Below are 17,454 nucleotides of genomic sequence, written 5' to 3'. Positions count from 1 at the left end.
GTTTGTAATTGTTGAAACCTTTAATTACTCTGATTAGAAGCCTGTATTTATTAAGGTGTAGAGCAATTTTTATTTGCCAAAATACTGGCATATCACTGCAGCATTTATACTCAGTTTCCCAGTTATAGTACCACAGCATGTACGTAGGAAGCCATTGTTTCTGCACAAGCATTGGCAATCAGAAGTGATAGCTGGCACCAGCCTACAATATCACAGTTTCATATCTGGGAGTATGACTAAAAAACTCCACTTTTTTTTCTTTCCATAATTTGCATAATTACCAGTAGAAACGCAGTGCCAGTTTTCAGCATTATGTTTACGTGGAGGTCTTTTCCTCAAAACTCTTTTAGAAAACCTGCCTCATACATAAAGATAGTTATGCTTTATTCTAAGCACTTTTTTTGGAACATTCAAATGGAAAGGGGCCTAGATCAGCTAACAAAATATGGCCAAGTAAGATTGTTGCATGTGTAAGGCTCCTTAAGTAAATTCTTGATATGTGGTAAGGGAAAATGTAAAATACACATTTTGAAAGTTTTAGGAGCAGTCTTACGAAATATATTGTGCGTAAATCTAAATTTAATAAAACTATTTTCTTTTTTAATTTCTGTTTTCTCTTCAGATGACTTTTTGGTATTGCATTTAGCTGACTTGATCCGTATGGCTTTTATGGCTGCCACAGATCACAGTGATCAACTCCGTCTTTCTGGGCTTCAAACATTGCTAATTATTGTTCGGAAGTTTGCAGCTGTTCCAGAACCGGAGTTTCCAGGTCATGTAATTTTGGAGCAATATCAAGCCAATGTAAGCACCATTGCTAATAACTTTAACACGTTTAGAGTTAGAGTTAATCTCTAAAAGAAATTTGCTTTTGCAGTGCGTAGTGCTAGAGTTGGGTTTCAGTTAGTTTGTTACTGAAACTCGTATTAATTTCTTCTGACTTAACTTCCTTAGGAAGCATCTTTTCAGTTGGCATAGAATGTTTTAGCCTCAAGGTTTTTCAAGTTTCAGCACTTTTCCCTCTTCCCTATTTGAATATAGCAAAAAGAAAATTGAGCATTGGGTTTTTTTTTTTTTGGAAAGCATTGGTTTCAAAGTGCAGAAATATTGCAAGAAATATTAGGAACAACTATCATTTAAAACTCTGCTTAGAAATAAGTAGCCTTTGCACACTAGAGATCACACTAGGACATCTTGGTCAATAAATAAGCTAGAGGAGGTAAAAGCATGAATTGTACTCACAAGGTCTGTTTCAGTTAAGTCTTGGTTGTGACTTACAGAAAAGATGTGCTGATAGGCAGCTGTGTTAAGCCTCATCTGACTCCCATTCTTCAATTTCTAGCAGGCATTGAGTAATTTTCTCAGTCAGGTCATTTTCTCCCGTAGAAATGGAGAGATCCTGACACTGAAGACATCCTAACCCACTTCGATCTTGCTTTTGCCACTAGAATTCTATTCTACTGACACTTCTTTGTAAGAAAGGAGAATTGCCTTGACCTAATCTGGAACTACCAAGGGAAAAAAATACACTATCTTTCCTTGCTGTTCAAAACCGTCAAGCCAGGTCATAAGTAGAGCTAATAATTCTTTTAACCTTCACTACCCTTGAAGTGTTTCTGCTAATACTATACATAGATCTTCTCATGAACTGTTTCATAGAAGTTGAAGAGATGCAAAGTAGTTAAATATCTAGTCTTTTTCTTGTCAAGTTTTTTCCATAACAATAACCAGAAATGGATATAGATATCCCAGACTTAAGTAATGGTTTCCTGAAATCTTGTTCAGAAGTTCCTTAAATGAAGTCTGAGCTTTAGAGGATCTTAAGAAACTGTCACTAATTGTCATTAAAAACAACTCCTTTTCACTTATTTTCAAAAACTTCTATTTGTAGTACTCGTACTACACTTTGTACTTTCATCCCAAAGACCAACACTTAATTGTGAGTTTTCAGATACCAGCTAAAGCAGCAAGGGAAATTGTCATTAGCCTTTAGTGAAATAGCTTTCAACAATGCGAGTAGGTAAAATCTCTGCAACCTGGTAAGTATGTGTTTGTGTGTTCTTTATTAAGCGAATGGGATTTGAAGGATCCCCTTCTTCCAGTTTGCAAAGTTGACCAACTTCAGCTGTTTATTTCCTTAAATCTGTATTCTTTCAGAGTAAGGAAACTTCTCTCATTAGGTGTCTCTTAAGACTTTCATGGTTTGGAACGTTGTTTTTTCTTTTGAGGGATACTCGTCAAGTCAAGAGTTTAGGAAGGAAGAGATTTCTATTTCAGTTTTAGACTGTGCAAAAAATAGAATCAACTTTGAAGACCCTTTTCAAAGAGAACCATGTCTTCATTGTAAGCAAAACAAAACAATAAAGTATAACTGTAACTCTCGCCTTGCTCTTTAACCTCACTGAAACAGTCAATGGAAAAATGAAAAGGAAACTATGCTTTGTAAAGGAAAACTGCAACAAAGCCTGCTTATGAAAAGTAATTATTTAGTTAATTGCTCACTGTATATTAAATGTTGTATAAATTCTCTTTAGGTTGGAGCAGCACTTAGGCCTGCCTTTGCTCCAGAAACTCCCCCTGACGTCACAGCAAAAGCATGTCAGGCAAGTGTTGAAAGTCAGAAGTCTTAGGTAATAGACCCTCTGAAATTTTCTTTTTGCTTGATACGGCAACACAAGAAAAAGGAAATAAATCATCTAGTCTCAAATCCTCAGTGCAGAGAAAATAATGTCACCCATGTTACCTCTGTATTGTAACAACCCAAAGATTTTACGGACTTTAAAATCTTTTGAGAAACTCTGTAGCAGTTGATACTTTGGTTGTTATTTATGATATCCCTCTAATGTTTTTGGCTTTCGTTACTTTTGTATACTGAACTGTAATGTCATTTAACATTTGTTATTATCTGAGAGTAACTGTATCTCAGTAGAAATAAAATCTAGTTTACATCATTTTACAGGTGGAAAAAACAGTATCCAGTGCTGTTTGGCTCTTGTTTCTCACAAGAGAATTTCTGTTTTCCAACACTAGGTATGCAGTGCCTGGATAGCAAGTGGTGTAGTAAGTGATCTTAATGACCTTCGAAGAGTTCACCAGTTGCTTGTATCCTCTTTGCTCAAAGTGCAGGCTGGGAAAGAAGCGCAAAATCAACAATATAATGAAAGCACCTCAACTATGGAAATGCTGGCTGTGCTTAAGGCTTGGGCAGAGGTTAGTGTTACAGCTCTGTAATGAGAGTCTTGGTATCTGGTAGGTGAGGTAGAACCTTTCAGACAGAATGATTTCAGGAATTCCTTACGTGCTTCATTAGATAGAAGTCACTGGTCCTTTGCTTTGATACCTATAACAGTACATGAACTCCATAAACTTGACAAAAGCGGAGCTAGTTAAACCATTTGTATTACATTATACATGAAGAAATGTGTATAGTACTTAAGAAATGTGAATTTTTTTACGTGTTCTAATATTTCAATATTCATTGTAAATTGGCATGGTATAAATGGCTATGGTGATGGTCCACTGAACATATTATTTTAAATAGGTGTCATTTTAGTCATTGTCTATTGGCATTTATTTTCTTGCAGGCAGTTCTTGTAAGTTAACAATGTCAGTTTGGGACTGCATTGACTAGCAGCCTTAAAGTCAGCTCACATGAATGCCTGTTTTAATACACATAATCACAAGGTTAGATATTTAAAAATAAAAAATATGAACAATGTACATCATCTCTAGAAGATGTGTCTTAGAAAGCACTGATAATGACCTTGGATGCTGACGGCTGATAACCAGCTAAATATGAGCATGTTATATAGTTGATATGATATTTCTGTGTATAACCAGGGAGCTATTTTGAAGGAGAAAACAGGCAACAGATAGCTTTTATGTGAACATTTGTAGAAAAACATACCAACCTCTGGTGTCCATACTTGAGAAAGGATATTGGCAAAATAGGAAAGCTATTGGAGAATAGCTAGCAAGTGGGAATAAAAATCTTGAAAACATGCTTGCACGGAGAGGTTTATTTAGATCAGTCTATTTCATCTGTTCAGGAAAATATAAGGTGCTGTGATCAATTTAAAATTATTATATGGAGAAAAGGTTTTTAATGGCATATGACAGTAACTTCTCTTTGGTCAGAAGCCGAGACAAAATTCAGACTAGATATGAGGCTCAACTGTAAGAAGTGAAGATCTGTAGATTGTTCCAGTCTATAGTTATCACTAGAAGTCTTCAGAGCAAATTCTGTATAACTTTCTACTGGATCTCGGATGTGAGAAAGTATGACAAATTAAACTGGAGATAAGCTTTTGTGGCCTGTGATTTACAAATATTTCACTTAAGCCCTAGTTCCTTCTTAGGATCTTACCTATTTCTTGTTTCCAGAATTTGAAGGAATTCCCCCATCCTCTTGCGGAGAAGAGTGAGAGAGGGTCTTGGTGGGTGCTTAGTTTCTGTCCTGGGTCAACCCACTACAAATAGCAGTTTTGAAAAAGAGACAGAAATCATGATTGCAGGAGACAGATACTCATAAAAGCTAACTTTAGATTATGTTTCCTTTATAGCTGGGGGGAACAGCTTCCTTCCAGGGGCATTTTGGAGAGACTAAAGAGGGCTGCTGAGCTCAAACATTCTCAGACCTATCTCTTTGAATAACTAGAGAGGCATCTAAGGAAATTAACTGTCTCACATTGAAGTTAACCTATTGATGGTAACACTCAAAGTTTGCAAATGATGTAAGACTGTACTCTTCATTCTTTACTGCTAACACGGAGTAATACATAGTTTTGAGAAGTTGGTTGCAAGTGCAATATGTCATTTCAGTGAAAAGAAGATTTAGGAATTATTTGACTGTGGTTTCAGGATCATGGTTATAGGTATATTATTTGGTAATAAGTTCTTCAGTCTGGTAGCTACAACAGGATTTTTGATGGTTCGAAGCTGAAGCTGGGCAAGTAATATATTAATTTCTAAGACCAGGGAAGTTAACTGCAGCTGTGTTTAAGAATTTTGGTAGGTTTCCCTTTATAGGGACTCTTGCATCAAGATTAGCTGGAGGAGTGGATTCAGAAGGTTTACAAAATAAGTGCTTGTTTACCCATGCCTACTGGACTTGAAGCAGGAACAAATTCTTGGAAACGTTGTGCCCGTTCAACAGTCAGTCACGCTAATGACCACAGTAGTTTTCCAAGTGTTAATATTTGTAAATCTCTTTCCAAATACGTAAACAGGTTTACATAGTTGCCGTTGAAAAGCAGAAAAATCAAAGTGATGCACATAATCACTGCTTAAAAATTGCAAACTCTGCAGACGAAAGCTACAGAGATGTAACTTCTTCAGCTGGTGGGCTTCTGGACTTAGTACAGGCAGACCTTGGAACACTAAGCAAGCTCTGGCTTGCTGCGCTTCAGGATTTTGCTCTCTTAACTTTGCCTTCAGAATATGCATCGCAACTACCTGCTGAAGGTAAGAAGGAAAATCAATTATATTTTCATATGTCAATTCTAAGTACACATCATTAGTGTCCTAGCTTACTTGTGTTAAGATTACAATAAGACTAAGTTGTATAGAGAATACTCATACTTGTGTACCTATCTAAAGATAAAGACTGCTTTTGAGAACAGAGGTTTCACTGATGTGAGAAGTAGATTTTTTTGGTATTCTTGTTTGTTGAGTAATTTTATGGTTGAGAGAAGAAGGTGGTAGTTGTATTGGATTCTATCTAAATAAATCTAAATGAAGTGCCCTTATTAGCCTGAATTTTAATATTGCACGTTTTTTAAAAAAAGTCATACATAAAATACAGTAAACGTAATTTCAATAAAAAGAAGAATCCCCTTTTTTAAGAACGATAAAATATAGTAGTTGAAAATAAATGACATCCTTGAAACTGTAACTTCTCCTCTTGTAGGTGGTACATTTTATACAGCAGAGACAACTGAAAATGCCAGACCTCATTACTACAACTCCTGGGCACTGATACTTTATGCTACAGCATTATGGCTTACTAGCACAGGTTTCATCATTGTTGATCCAGATGAAGGAGTTACTAATCTCTCTAGACCTGTCACCCCAACTACAATGTGTCAAGATTCTTCTACTAGGCCCTTGGTGAAATCTCCTGAGGATGTGAATACGGACAGATTTCATCTTATCTTGGGTTAGTGAGTGCATAATCTGTCTAGATACTGTAACCCAAAATGTCGTTTTTAATAGATAAAACTGTTAGCAAACGTATTTAATTAATCACATTTAACTGCATAGTTGAATATTGCATCTCTTAGAAAAGTATACAGTCAGAAGAATTTTAAGTCCTAGTGAGAAAATTGCAGTGTTTTCACAAATGTGGTAGAAAAAACACTCAGTGTGAACTCTACAAGTCTTAAGCAAGTGCTTACTGCTCTGCTCATAAACGTGCAAGTTCAAGGGTGGATTTTATTGAGGTTGTAGCACTGCAATTACAGAGTGTATAGTTTAGCATCAATGAAGTACAGTTTTACAGAATAGTGTGTAGGTTGGAAGGGACTTGTGGAGGTTATCTTGTCCGCTGCCCCCTGCTCAAGCAGAGCTCCCTAAAGCCAGTTGCCCGGGACTGTGTCCAGACAGCTTTTGAATGTCTCCAAGGATGAGGACTCCACAATGTCTCTGAGCAACCTGTGCCAGTGCTCAGTCACCCTCATGGTATAGAAGTGTTTCCTTAAGTTCACATAAAGCTCTGTTTAGTCCTCCAATACTGCAGAGGCTGATCAGGCAGTTGATTTCAGTCCTAGTTTTCTAAATTTACACAATTAGACATTTCTGGTTGTATTTTTTTTCTTTGGCCTCTCCTTTGTATCCTTCTTTTGTGATCCCTTTTTGGAATGGGTTTGTATGATGCAGATGCATATGGCTTATGGCTTCTTTTGAATCCCAGTCTTCCAGCACAGAGCTAGCTTCCTTTTGAACTCCATTGCTCCCTCATTTAAAAGTGGGACCACTGATACAAAAGCTGCTTATTTTCCCTGCTTCCTGTACTACTGGATTAGTGCTTCAAATTTCATATACTTTATCATGGACACCTAGCTTGTTTATTCTGCTTCCAAACATATTCCACTTGTTCATATTCAGTTCCTACAGAGAAACTGAAAGAACTTTAAAACACAGACACTTTCTGTTGCATAGCAATTCTTTAGTGTACATTGATCAGTTTCCCAAGTCATCACACGTTTTGGAATTACAGCTTTACAATTGAGATGACAATGTGGATCACAGTTTCTATGAAGTTTATCTCCAGTGTCGTAAAATGTCATCTGAGGAGTCCTGAAAGCTCAGAAAAAAGTGATGGATTTTCTCTGCTCCAGGATTCGCAAGCTTAGGCTTCATGTAATTTACTTGGTACTGGTGATCCAGTTGTGGAAGCTGCGATCTTTAGTATTTTTGTAAAATGGGAAGATAAAGCCTCAGCCTTTGAGTTTGTGAACTATTACTACTTTCTCCATTACTTCCTTCTATTATAGAAATCAGTGTGATTAGGCAAATATTTTGCTATGTACTCATTATGAATTGTCTGCTTATTCTTTGGACCTAGAGTTCGCTATTTTAGTCAGAAATCGCTCTATTTTTATTTATTTGTTTATGTTAATAGCCAGTTGTAATCCTGTCTTACACTGTCTAGAAGCTGAAGTTCTTTCATTGTTTTAAGGGAAATAGAGTTCTTGCCCCAAGATATTAGCAACAGGAGATGAATTCGCTTAATATAAAATGCAAATGTTATTTCTCTGCTCAACCTACTGTTAAGTTACTTAGTAATTGAGAAAATTACTTCTTAAGATTTCAATCAAATATCGGTATTTTCTTCTGATACTGACAGGAATTAGTGTGGAATTTCTCTGCTCTCCTCGATCAGATGCAGCGATGGAGAACATTATTGCCTGCTTACGTGCCCTACAGGCACTCTTCGATGTTCCATGGCCGAGGTCTAAAATAGGTGGTGATCAGGTAATGTCTTCATGATCAAAAGCTTCCCACAACTAAGGCATAATTATAGTCTGAACAGTATCTCTACCCTCTATTGTATATCTGGGAATCTTCCCCACATAATTAGTGGATGAATTGTATGCTTTACCAAAATCCAAAGCTGTAGAGGAAGGAGAGAAGAAGAGCACAACATGGAAGCTGTAAGAAAACAGCGAGGGGCAGAGAACTCTAGGACTTTTTGTGAGGAAGGAGTAATTAGATGAGTAGTATGAGAGCCAGGTAAAGACAGAATTCCAGAAAAAAAAGTTCCCTTACTCTCTCTGTCAAGGGATAGTTCAAGTGCTTCTTCTGTTGTAAATATTGAAGAGGATCAAAGGAAACTGGACTAAAGCAGTGATATTAAAAAAAAAAAAAGCAAAAAAAAAGCACAATCCCAAAGGAACCATAACAAACTAGTGATCCTAAAAAGAAGTAGTAACTTCAAAATTCCTTTTTTTTTCTTTAAATTAAGCTTTATACCATCCTGTGTGCCATGCAATTGTCTAACACAGCAAAAGTGATAAAGGCTGTGGACATGCTGACGTGCTTTAACCCAGCTGGCAACTAAACACCGCACAGCCACTCTCTCACCCTCCCCCACCCCCAGGGAAAGGGGAAGAGAATTAAAGCGGAAAAGGGAAGCAGTCTCATGAGTTGAGATAAGAACAATTTAATAATAATATCAACAACAACGTTAATAATGATAAAATATTGCCAAAATAATGGCAATAATATATAAAAACAAGTGATGCACAGTGAAATTGCTCACCACCTATTGACCAACACCTGTCCTGTCCCAGCAACCGATCCCAAAACAAATAAGTCCCAAAACCACAATCCTGGCTGAGTGAGAGACAGAACTCCAAGAGTCTGAGAGAGAGCCCTCGGGAGAGCAGAGAATTCCCAACTTCCTGATCAATCCTCATCTATATACTGGGCATGACATTGCATGATATGGAATACTCCATTGGCCAGTTTGGCTCTCAATCCTAAATTTAAGTTCAAATCATAACGGAAGTTGTGGACCCTTTGTCCTGGCCATGCTCCTCCCCAGCCTGTTGTGCTCCTGCACACTGGTAAAAACACGGCAAGCTGAAAAGTCCTTGAGGTCTCAGCACTAACTATAAACATCAGTGCGCTGCCAACATTATTCTCATAGAACAAATGGCATACTAAATCCAAAACACAGAGCTCTTCTCGCTGCTGAAAAGAAAAATTAACTCTGTCCCAGTCAAAACGAGGACACTTGCCTAAGTTTTGCTGATTATTGGTGCTCTCTCCAAGTAAATGCTTATACTGTAGGAGGGATACAATGTAGTATCCCCACCTTCAAAAGTTAAAAAGCCATAAGATAAAGATTACTTGGGGTTTTTTAGTAGTTTTAAGTGCCTTAATCTCTGAATTGCTGTGATTACTATTTTGTTGTGAGAATTGAGCATGACTGCTGCTACTGAGAGCTAGGAGCTAAATGTTGAAGAAGATGCCAACTCCTGTGATTGTATCAATTATACTTTGTTCCTTAGTGAGATTAATAAGAGTAATACGGTTGGCTTTAACAAGTATTAACAAGTTTCAAAAATTCCTGCTTTATAATGGGGATATAGTAAACATTTTTCTTACTGTAGGAGTTGGGCGTAGAGCTCCTGAATGTTTTGCATCGACTGATACTGACCAGAGAATCACCTGATATTCAGCTTGCTGCCCTTGAAGTGGTTCGGCTGATTCTTTTTGCAGCTCAGGAACATGTGAAGGAAAAGCGGAGAAGTGCAGAAGGTACAGTAACACAGGAGATGTTGAATACATATTATCAGGGTTAAAGCAGTTCTTTCTTGGAAAACTGGATTCTCAAAGGTGATACTCCAGGATGTGTGTTTATTGAAGTGTTTCACAGTTGTTGACTAATCCTGGTTTACTTAAGTCAGTCCAGGTGCCTAATCCGAGAAGCTGGAGTGATATGATAGATAGCAAGTGGTTTTGGTGGTGACTAGAGGGCATGAAGTGAGGAGGAAAACTAGAGAAACTGCAGTTGGGGTGGTCTTGTGTGGTGTCAGGGAGGGAGGAGTCTTAGTGAAAAGTTGGGATCAGCTGTAGTAGAGCAATGGAGAGGCTCAGCCCACACAGCTGTTACAAGCCACACTCTGGTACTCTGATTGTAACTTCCTAAAGTTCTTTTTCTAAAAGAAAAAAATGGAGAAGGAACAAAACACTTATATCAGGTGACACGTTAGCATGGTGCCTCAGCACATTGTATGTCTAAATCTATTGTGCACGCTCTTGCCTTTTGCCGTCAGGGCATAGTTTGCTTATTCAGAAGGATGGATGTTCGCCAGTAGAACTTTGAATACCTATGCATGCACATACATATTTATCAAGATTATCACTTGCTGATGGAACAGTCATAAGGAGTAAACTTTTTGGAAACAAGGTATAGCCTGTAGATTTCTGCCATATTTCTTCTTTTTGTTTTAGTTGATGATGGTGCTGCAGAAAAGGAAACGTTACCAGAATTCGGAGAAGGCAAAGATACAGGAGGACTGGTGCCTGGGAAATCATTAGTCTTCGCAACACTGGAGTTGTGTGTTTGTATTCTTGTCAGACAGCTTCCCCAGCTCAACCCTAAATTAACTTGTAGCCCTGCAGTTCAACCTGGAAAACATCTGTTATTATCAGAAGATGGAAGTAGACTGGTAGCAGCAGCATTAGTTATTCTCTCTGATGTTCCTGCAATCTGCTCTCCTGAAGGTATGCTGCTTCATCACACGGAAAGATTAATGAAAGAATATTGGGCTCTTCTGAGCCCCCTTGTTATTACCTAATTTTCTCAGCTGGATAAATCTAGCAGCAAGTTTTGTTGAATTGCTTGTGACAATTTCCTGTTCTAATTATTTTTTTGACTGTCAGATTACAAAACAAGTTACAAAACTGAAGCAATTAAAGGAGTAGGGTTTTTTTTTTCCTCCCACATGTAGCAGTGGATTTAATAGGTTCATTTTGTACAGAGAAGTATACAATAGCTACATGATTATATTCTACTCGAATTGTCTGTTGTGGAATTAAAAAATGCAGACATAAATTAAATTTAAAAGGGAAATATATCATGTTACCTTTCTCTAAAACCTATCATTTGAACATTAAGAAACCACTGTAAGGAGACATGGTTGCTTTCTCGGATTAGTTGACTTTTACCCAGGATTCTATTTGGATTCACTCCAGACTTTAAGATGGTTCCCCCTGCCCACTCCCCAATATCGTATTCAGACATACGATCTTTCAGAACTGCTACAGCCATACCTATAAACCATTTCTGCCCTACTCCTCTGGTCCCACCCTGGGTATCTGTGTTACACCTTTATGCAAGTTTTTGCGTTTACCAGCCCTAGAAATGTCTTCTTTTTTCTGAATTTGTTCTTTGTTACAAGAGTCGTCTTCGGGGGATAGCATACTCCAAATGGAATAGTAGGCTGTTCTTATGATCATTGTAGGGTCATGATATGATTTCTCTTTTCCATCTGCAGCTCATTATTTATCAGTTCAAAGCAAAAGGAAACAAACATAGCATCTCTTAGATCTGCGGGCAATTATCTTATATGAAAAGTAGTCTGTGATTTTTCTTTTCTCCTTGTAGTTCTTTTTGTCTTTAGCTGTTCAAGTTATTCCACAAACTAACAGCTTGCAGGATCAGACCAGATGGGATGTTTACTCTAGAGAACTTAAGCATTTAATTCAGGTGACTAAAATGAGGAGCTTAAGCTTGCTTATACAGTCAGTTGAATAAGGAAGCATCTCCAAAAGTCAAGTAATAGAATCAAAGAGAAGAGAATTCCTGTGTGGAATTGCATCACTTTTTCCCCTTTAATAGGTAACTGAAGTTGTAGTCCTGTGACTACCATGTCTCTTACTTCAGGCACCTGTCATAATATGTATGGATAATAAAATTTTCAAATAAATTATGCTCATGAACTGCATTTCCTACTAAATTCCAACAGTCAGTTTTCAGAGACTTGGCTGTTTAGAAATAGAAGGTAGGTGCTCTCAGGTTCAGAAAATACTTATGCATATGTCAGAGACTCTTATTATTCAACAGGTCTCTCACAAACATCAGTGTGTTATAATTTTTAAAACATAAGCATTTTGCTGATTTGGGAAGGACATAAGCATATTAAGCCATATGCTTAACTTTATGCTTTGCTGAATCAGAACTTGAGATAGGAACAACACGTAAGTATGCAGGTTTGTCTCCAATATGTGCAGAATTCTGCATTACTATTAGATTAAAAGACATAAGAATATGCAAAACTGCCAAGTTATTCCTGTGAGGTGGGGTTTGGGTTTTTTTGATAGTCTCTTATTCTGACAGGTCAACTATCAGATTCTCAGGGAGAGATGAAGATCTGTTCAGTAGGCTGTGGGACAATCTGCTTCTCTCCTTGGGTCTCCTCTTTTCAAAAATATTTGTTAAGAGTTTTTTATTATAATTCTAGGCGTTTTTGTTACGCATTTTTAGTCTGAGATCCTCTTCTTATCGATCTCATTAAATTCTTCACTTTAGTGATTTCCTGGAGCAATGACATCCTTGGCTAACCACACATCATGTGGGAGAAGTATTTCCTATTACTAGTTTTGAAATTACACCCTGTTAATTTCCTTCACTGTATTGTCTTCATTGCTAAATACGCTTAGATGCTCATAATTTGTTTTCTACTATTCAATACTTTACATACTTTATAGCTTCTCTTCTGCTCCTCAATGGTTCTGAACTTTCAGTTCTTGCTTTTCTCCGAACGTGACATAATTCCACACTTTGTGTAATGAAATCATCAAAGAAAAGATACACAATGCTAATTTAAAAGAGGAAAAGGTTTAACTTCACTTAAGCAGTCCGACTCCATGTTTGCTATAGCAAGTCATATGACTTTTCAAATCTTTCTTCAAATTACCTGTGCCTCCATTCACATAGGTGATTAAAAATGGTAAGTTACAAATAATAAAGAGAATCCAAGAAAACTGCTTCAATATTTTTAATATAAAAGTTACCTGAATTTTTTTAACTTCTGTCCAATTAATTTGTTGTGTTTTACAGGAAGTGTTTCGGTTCTTCCTACTATCTTGTACCTAATTATTGGAGTACTTAAAGAAACTGCTGTGAAATTGCGAGACAGCCAGTTACCTTTGACAGTTGCTGCATCTCTACAAGCTCTTAAAGGACTCTTGTCTTCTCCGATGTCTCGAGCAGAGAAGAGTCGGACTGCTTGGACTGATCTTCTACGTAGTGCTTTGGTCACAGTCCTTGACTGTTGGGATCAAGGTAAGCACAAATTTGGGGTTTGTGACTTTAAAAAATGGAACAAAAAATGTTTGGGTGAGAGGTTGTTTGGTTTTATTTAAATTAAATTCATGCACATCGTAAAAAAAGAATAATATTTTAGTCACAGGAGAATTAGCTGTCTGCCAAGTACTGTTGAAACTGTAGTGCAATCTTGTTCGTACAGTTCATATGAGAAGTCGTCATCTGTAAAGACAAAAATGTGGGATTGCAGGCTTACCCCTGCATGATGTAATGCCACAATGTAGTAACATGGTATGATGAAATAGACAGGAGTTATGGCTTCAGTGCACAGTTGAACATAAGAGACTGCTGTACTGCATGCAGATTCTCCACAAAGAATTAGTGTCTGTATTGAAGCAAAGGGTATTAAAACAGTAGTTCAAGAAAAAATATTTTTGCTTTAAAGTGAATTTTTTATGTGCTGCTTCTTCTGCTTCCCAAATTTGTAGTACTTTTATCATTCCTTATGTTTAATCTCTAAATTGTAATATTTTGTTGGAACTTTTGTTTATAGTGCTGTTTTTTTAAGTTATAGTAAAAAAATACATGTTTGTAATGCAAACTTTATATAATTCTCGAAATAGGTTGTACCCTAATATGTCATACCATCTCTTCAAAGATACTAATTTTTGCCTTGTACAGAGGAGCAATGGAATAGGAGTATGCTGTTATTTCTAAACATGCACATAACCACTTTGGAGTTCTTGTTTTGGCCTTGGCTTTTTATTGCAGTAAAAGTCCACATCAGTGCATCAGAGTATGTCATGTATTTGAAAAAAGAGATTCCTAAAGAAACGTAGACATTGCTATTTCTGTTGCACCTCTTCGTAACACTTGAATCCATAGAATTATTTTTTAATGCAAATCTAACAGACTGCTTCCTTTATTGATAGTAGATGGGCTTCTCCAAGAACTGGATGAAGTTAGCCTGCTTACTGCTATTACAGTATTTGTTATGTCTACCAGCCCAGAAGTTACTACCATAGAGTGCCTTCAAAAGCGTTGCATTGAGAAGTTTAAAATAACACTTGACTCGAAAGATCCTCTTGTAAGTACTGGTGAAGTTATAAGAATTCCAATCCACGCCATTCTATAATTCTATGAATATTATGAGTATCATATGAAATGGATTTTAGCTTATTTTCTGTTCAGTTGTTTCACTTGTCCTATGTGTTGATTCTAGTTAATTTTGGCCTGACTATATTTGTTGTATTTTAAAATACAGTTTGAACAAGTTAGCAAGAACATGTCCAGCAGTGCACTTTATCACGAAAATCACTCAGCTGTGGGTCTTTGGGAGCTGGAACAAGTACCACTACGTAACTTCTACTGTCCCATAAGCATCAGCTCCTGGCCACTGCTGGAGGCAGCATATTTAACTATATCAACGCTTTGTTCCAACCTAGTATAAATATTTTTACATAGTTGCCTTAGATTGTCATGCCACAGTTCCTCTGTTACTGTTCTTCATCTAAAAAAACAACATATCAGGAAAAAGAAAATTATTTATTATCATTCCAAATACAAATGGCTTTTCTAGGACTTGAGACTTCTTCACTCTGAAAGTCCAGCTCTGAAAAAAACATGCATTAGATTTCATGTTTGACTGAGAACTCACTGTAAACTGTTTCCTTCATTCTCTCTCTATATATATTCATGTAGTGACAAAAAAAATAAAGTTACCTTTGACTTGAAAATCAGCTGTAAGAAAGTACTTTTTATATATGAATACATTTCTAGTATTATAAACATTGGTTTCCACTGATAAGAAACTGGGGATGCCAGATATGACTGCAAGAAAATGGTAGTATGCATTTGAAAATTTTCTCCAAGTGTTTAGGCATCTGAGCCTTTCAGAAGTTATGTAGGAACTTGATAGCTTCGGTCCTATTGACTTCCAGCGACATGCAAGCTACTTGCACAATTTGAGGACTTGTAAAATTGTGCCTACAGTTTGACAGAGGTATCGCTTACATTTTAAGCACCTATTTTCAGTCAGCTGTATTTTTTGCAAAAAACAGTATGTTTTCAAAACAGCACTAAGGCATAATCTTCACACAAAAATAATATTTTTTCCTTAACTCAAAAATGTAGGAAGATGTAGGACTTGGTGGAAAGAAACAGGAAGCATGACCTACTTTCTCTTAATTTGATTACAAGATACAATGCTTCTGTAAAGTATTATGCATTAGAGGCCTGCAACCTGATGAATTTTCAAGCTGTGAGGCACATTTTTCCCCCTCTCTAAAATTTTATCTGACAAGCTGTGTGTTTTAAAACACTCTGACATGCATTCTTAAGGATAATACTTTGTAACTGCAAATTTGATTTTCCCTTTAGGTACAGTGTAAGTGCTACCAGCTGCTGCACTCCATCTTTCAGCATCCCAACAAAACTGTGTCATATCCTTATATTCATTCTTTAGCACCATCAATTGTGGGAAAACTGCAGGAAACAGAAAAAGCAAAACCTGAAAATGCTGCTGAACTTCAAGTCATTCAGGAAGGAATAAAGGTGGTTACAGCTCTTACGGCCACCGCTGAGGAAGAACACCGTAAGTTGCTTCCATTACGAGTAGACGTGCGGAAAGTTGCCATAGGTAACAAAACGACCACTAGGAATCCAGTCCTGAGCACTAATTGCTAACAAAAGGGCAAACAAGGATGTTGGTGTTTTTTGCCGTACAGTTCAAATAACATTTGCAGCTTTATAGTTTGTGTTTAATGTTAACTTGGAGAAATACTTCTAGTTAGAATTCGAAGCCATTTTTAAAAAGTGTGTGTTTAAGTTGTGTTTTCAATGTGTGTTTATAGGTGCTCATTTGGTGGCCTGCCTTCTTCCCATCCTTATTTCCTTTCTTTTGGATGAAAATGCCCTGGTTTCTGCTACAAACTCGGCAAAAAATCTACATGAGTTTGCTTTGCAAAATCTGATGCAGATTGGTCCACAGTACTCATCAGTTTTTAAAAAACTAATGAATTCCTCTCCAACTATGAAAGCCAGGCTGGAGTCAGCTGTAAAAGGCAATCAAGAAAGCATCAAAGTGAAGACTGCTAAACATGCAAAGAATCCTGGGAAAAGTTCAAGCATTCAGCTAAAGACCAATTTTCTTTAGTTTCATATTGTCATTTTATATACTTTGATATCAACAGCAAAAAATGTCCATTTTAATTTCTGGTCAGAGTAAGATCACTATGAGTTGATCTCATATATTTCAGTTTGCACTGAAGTATTACAGAAGATTTTAAAGAGAAAAAAAATCTCTAGAGAGCTTTCTGCTAGTGTAAGATTTCTTAAACATCTCTAAACACTGTGAATAAGTCTTATCAGCAGTCATCTAATCTATATTTGGATTATTTTGGACTAAAATACCAGAAATGCACACGTCTATATTAAAAAACTATAGTGAACTTTACCATATAATATATGTAGGAGCAGCCCACACTTAGCCATTAAGTAAAATTGATTTTGTTTTAAATCAACGCTTGTCAAAAATAAGTTACCCTGATTGGTTTTTGGATTTAACTGAGACAGAACTTTACTTGCAGGTTGTAATCTCTCCTAATTACTAATTTAACATGCTGCATCAATAAGTAAACAGATTAAATATCCTTGTAAGCCTTACAATAGATTATTGTTGATCTCAAAAAGTTCAACTCAATAAAGGTAATGTCGATAGCTTTAATTCTAATAACTTCTTGAGCTGGCCAAGATTTAACAAATGCTGTTAAATACGGCTCTACAAGGCTTCTTCCCTGAGGGCTCCGTAGTGCTTTACACAGTGAGACCATTATGCACATGTAAGTACTGCAGGCTTGGTGCCTTGCTGCTTGACAGTCTCCCTTTGCAGGATGTACATTTGTGTTCATTTTGTATTATGCTAGCCAGGCAACTGAAGCTTACATATCTTGTCCAGGATAGGACAGCAATTTTAATGTGTACTGTGCCTCGATTCAGACACCTGCTCTATCTGGATGTGTGTTTCCTGATCTTCAAATGGTCGATTACATATACGTGTAACTCACCAAAATTTATGTATCTCGGCAATGAGAGATGGCCATGTTTGAAGTCAGCTTGTCTTGTGTCAAATGAAGTGCAACAGACTCATAATAAGGAGTATTTAATTAACATTTTTC

General features: G+C 36.8%; 1 protein-coding gene across 3 annotated transcripts in view; it reads left to right on the top strand.

The window, feature by feature from the left end:
* HEATR5A (HEAT repeat containing 5A) overlaps positions 1-17,454 on the top strand; it is a 56,183-nt gene extending 38,729 nt beyond the window's left edge. For all 3 annotated transcript variants that reach the window (XM_009993182.2, XM_086612971.1, XM_086612970.1), the window contains 12 exons: positions 623-804; positions 2,535-2,603; positions 3,031-3,210; positions 5,229-5,463; positions 5,909-6,157; positions 7,847-7,974; positions 9,618-9,765; positions 10,462-10,734; positions 13,073-13,297; positions 14,212-14,366; positions 15,659-15,872; positions 16,132-17,454. In XM_009993182.2, the coding sequence (XP_009991484.1) occupies positions 623-804; positions 2,535-2,603; positions 3,031-3,210; positions 5,229-5,463; positions 5,909-6,157; positions 7,847-7,974; positions 9,618-9,765; positions 10,462-10,734; positions 13,073-13,297; positions 14,212-14,366; positions 15,659-15,872; positions 16,132-16,433 (2,360 nt within the window). In that variant the 3' untranslated portion in view covers positions 16,434-17,454. The remainder of the gene's footprint in view (positions 1-622; positions 805-2,534; positions 2,604-3,030; positions 3,211-5,228; positions 5,464-5,908; positions 6,158-7,846; positions 7,975-9,617; positions 9,766-10,461; positions 10,735-13,072; positions 13,298-14,211; positions 14,367-15,658; positions 15,873-16,131) is intronic.

This window comes from Tauraco erythrolophus, chromosome 6 (assembly GCF_009769465.1).
Source record: "Tauraco erythrolophus isolate bTauEry1 chromosome 6, bTauEry1.pri, whole genome shotgun sequence".
NCBI lineage: Eukaryota > Metazoa > Chordata > Aves > Musophagiformes > Musophagidae > Tauraco > Tauraco erythrolophus.
The sequence above is the reverse complement of the archived record's forward strand: the minus strand, read 5'-3'. Positions and strand labels throughout refer to the sequence as shown.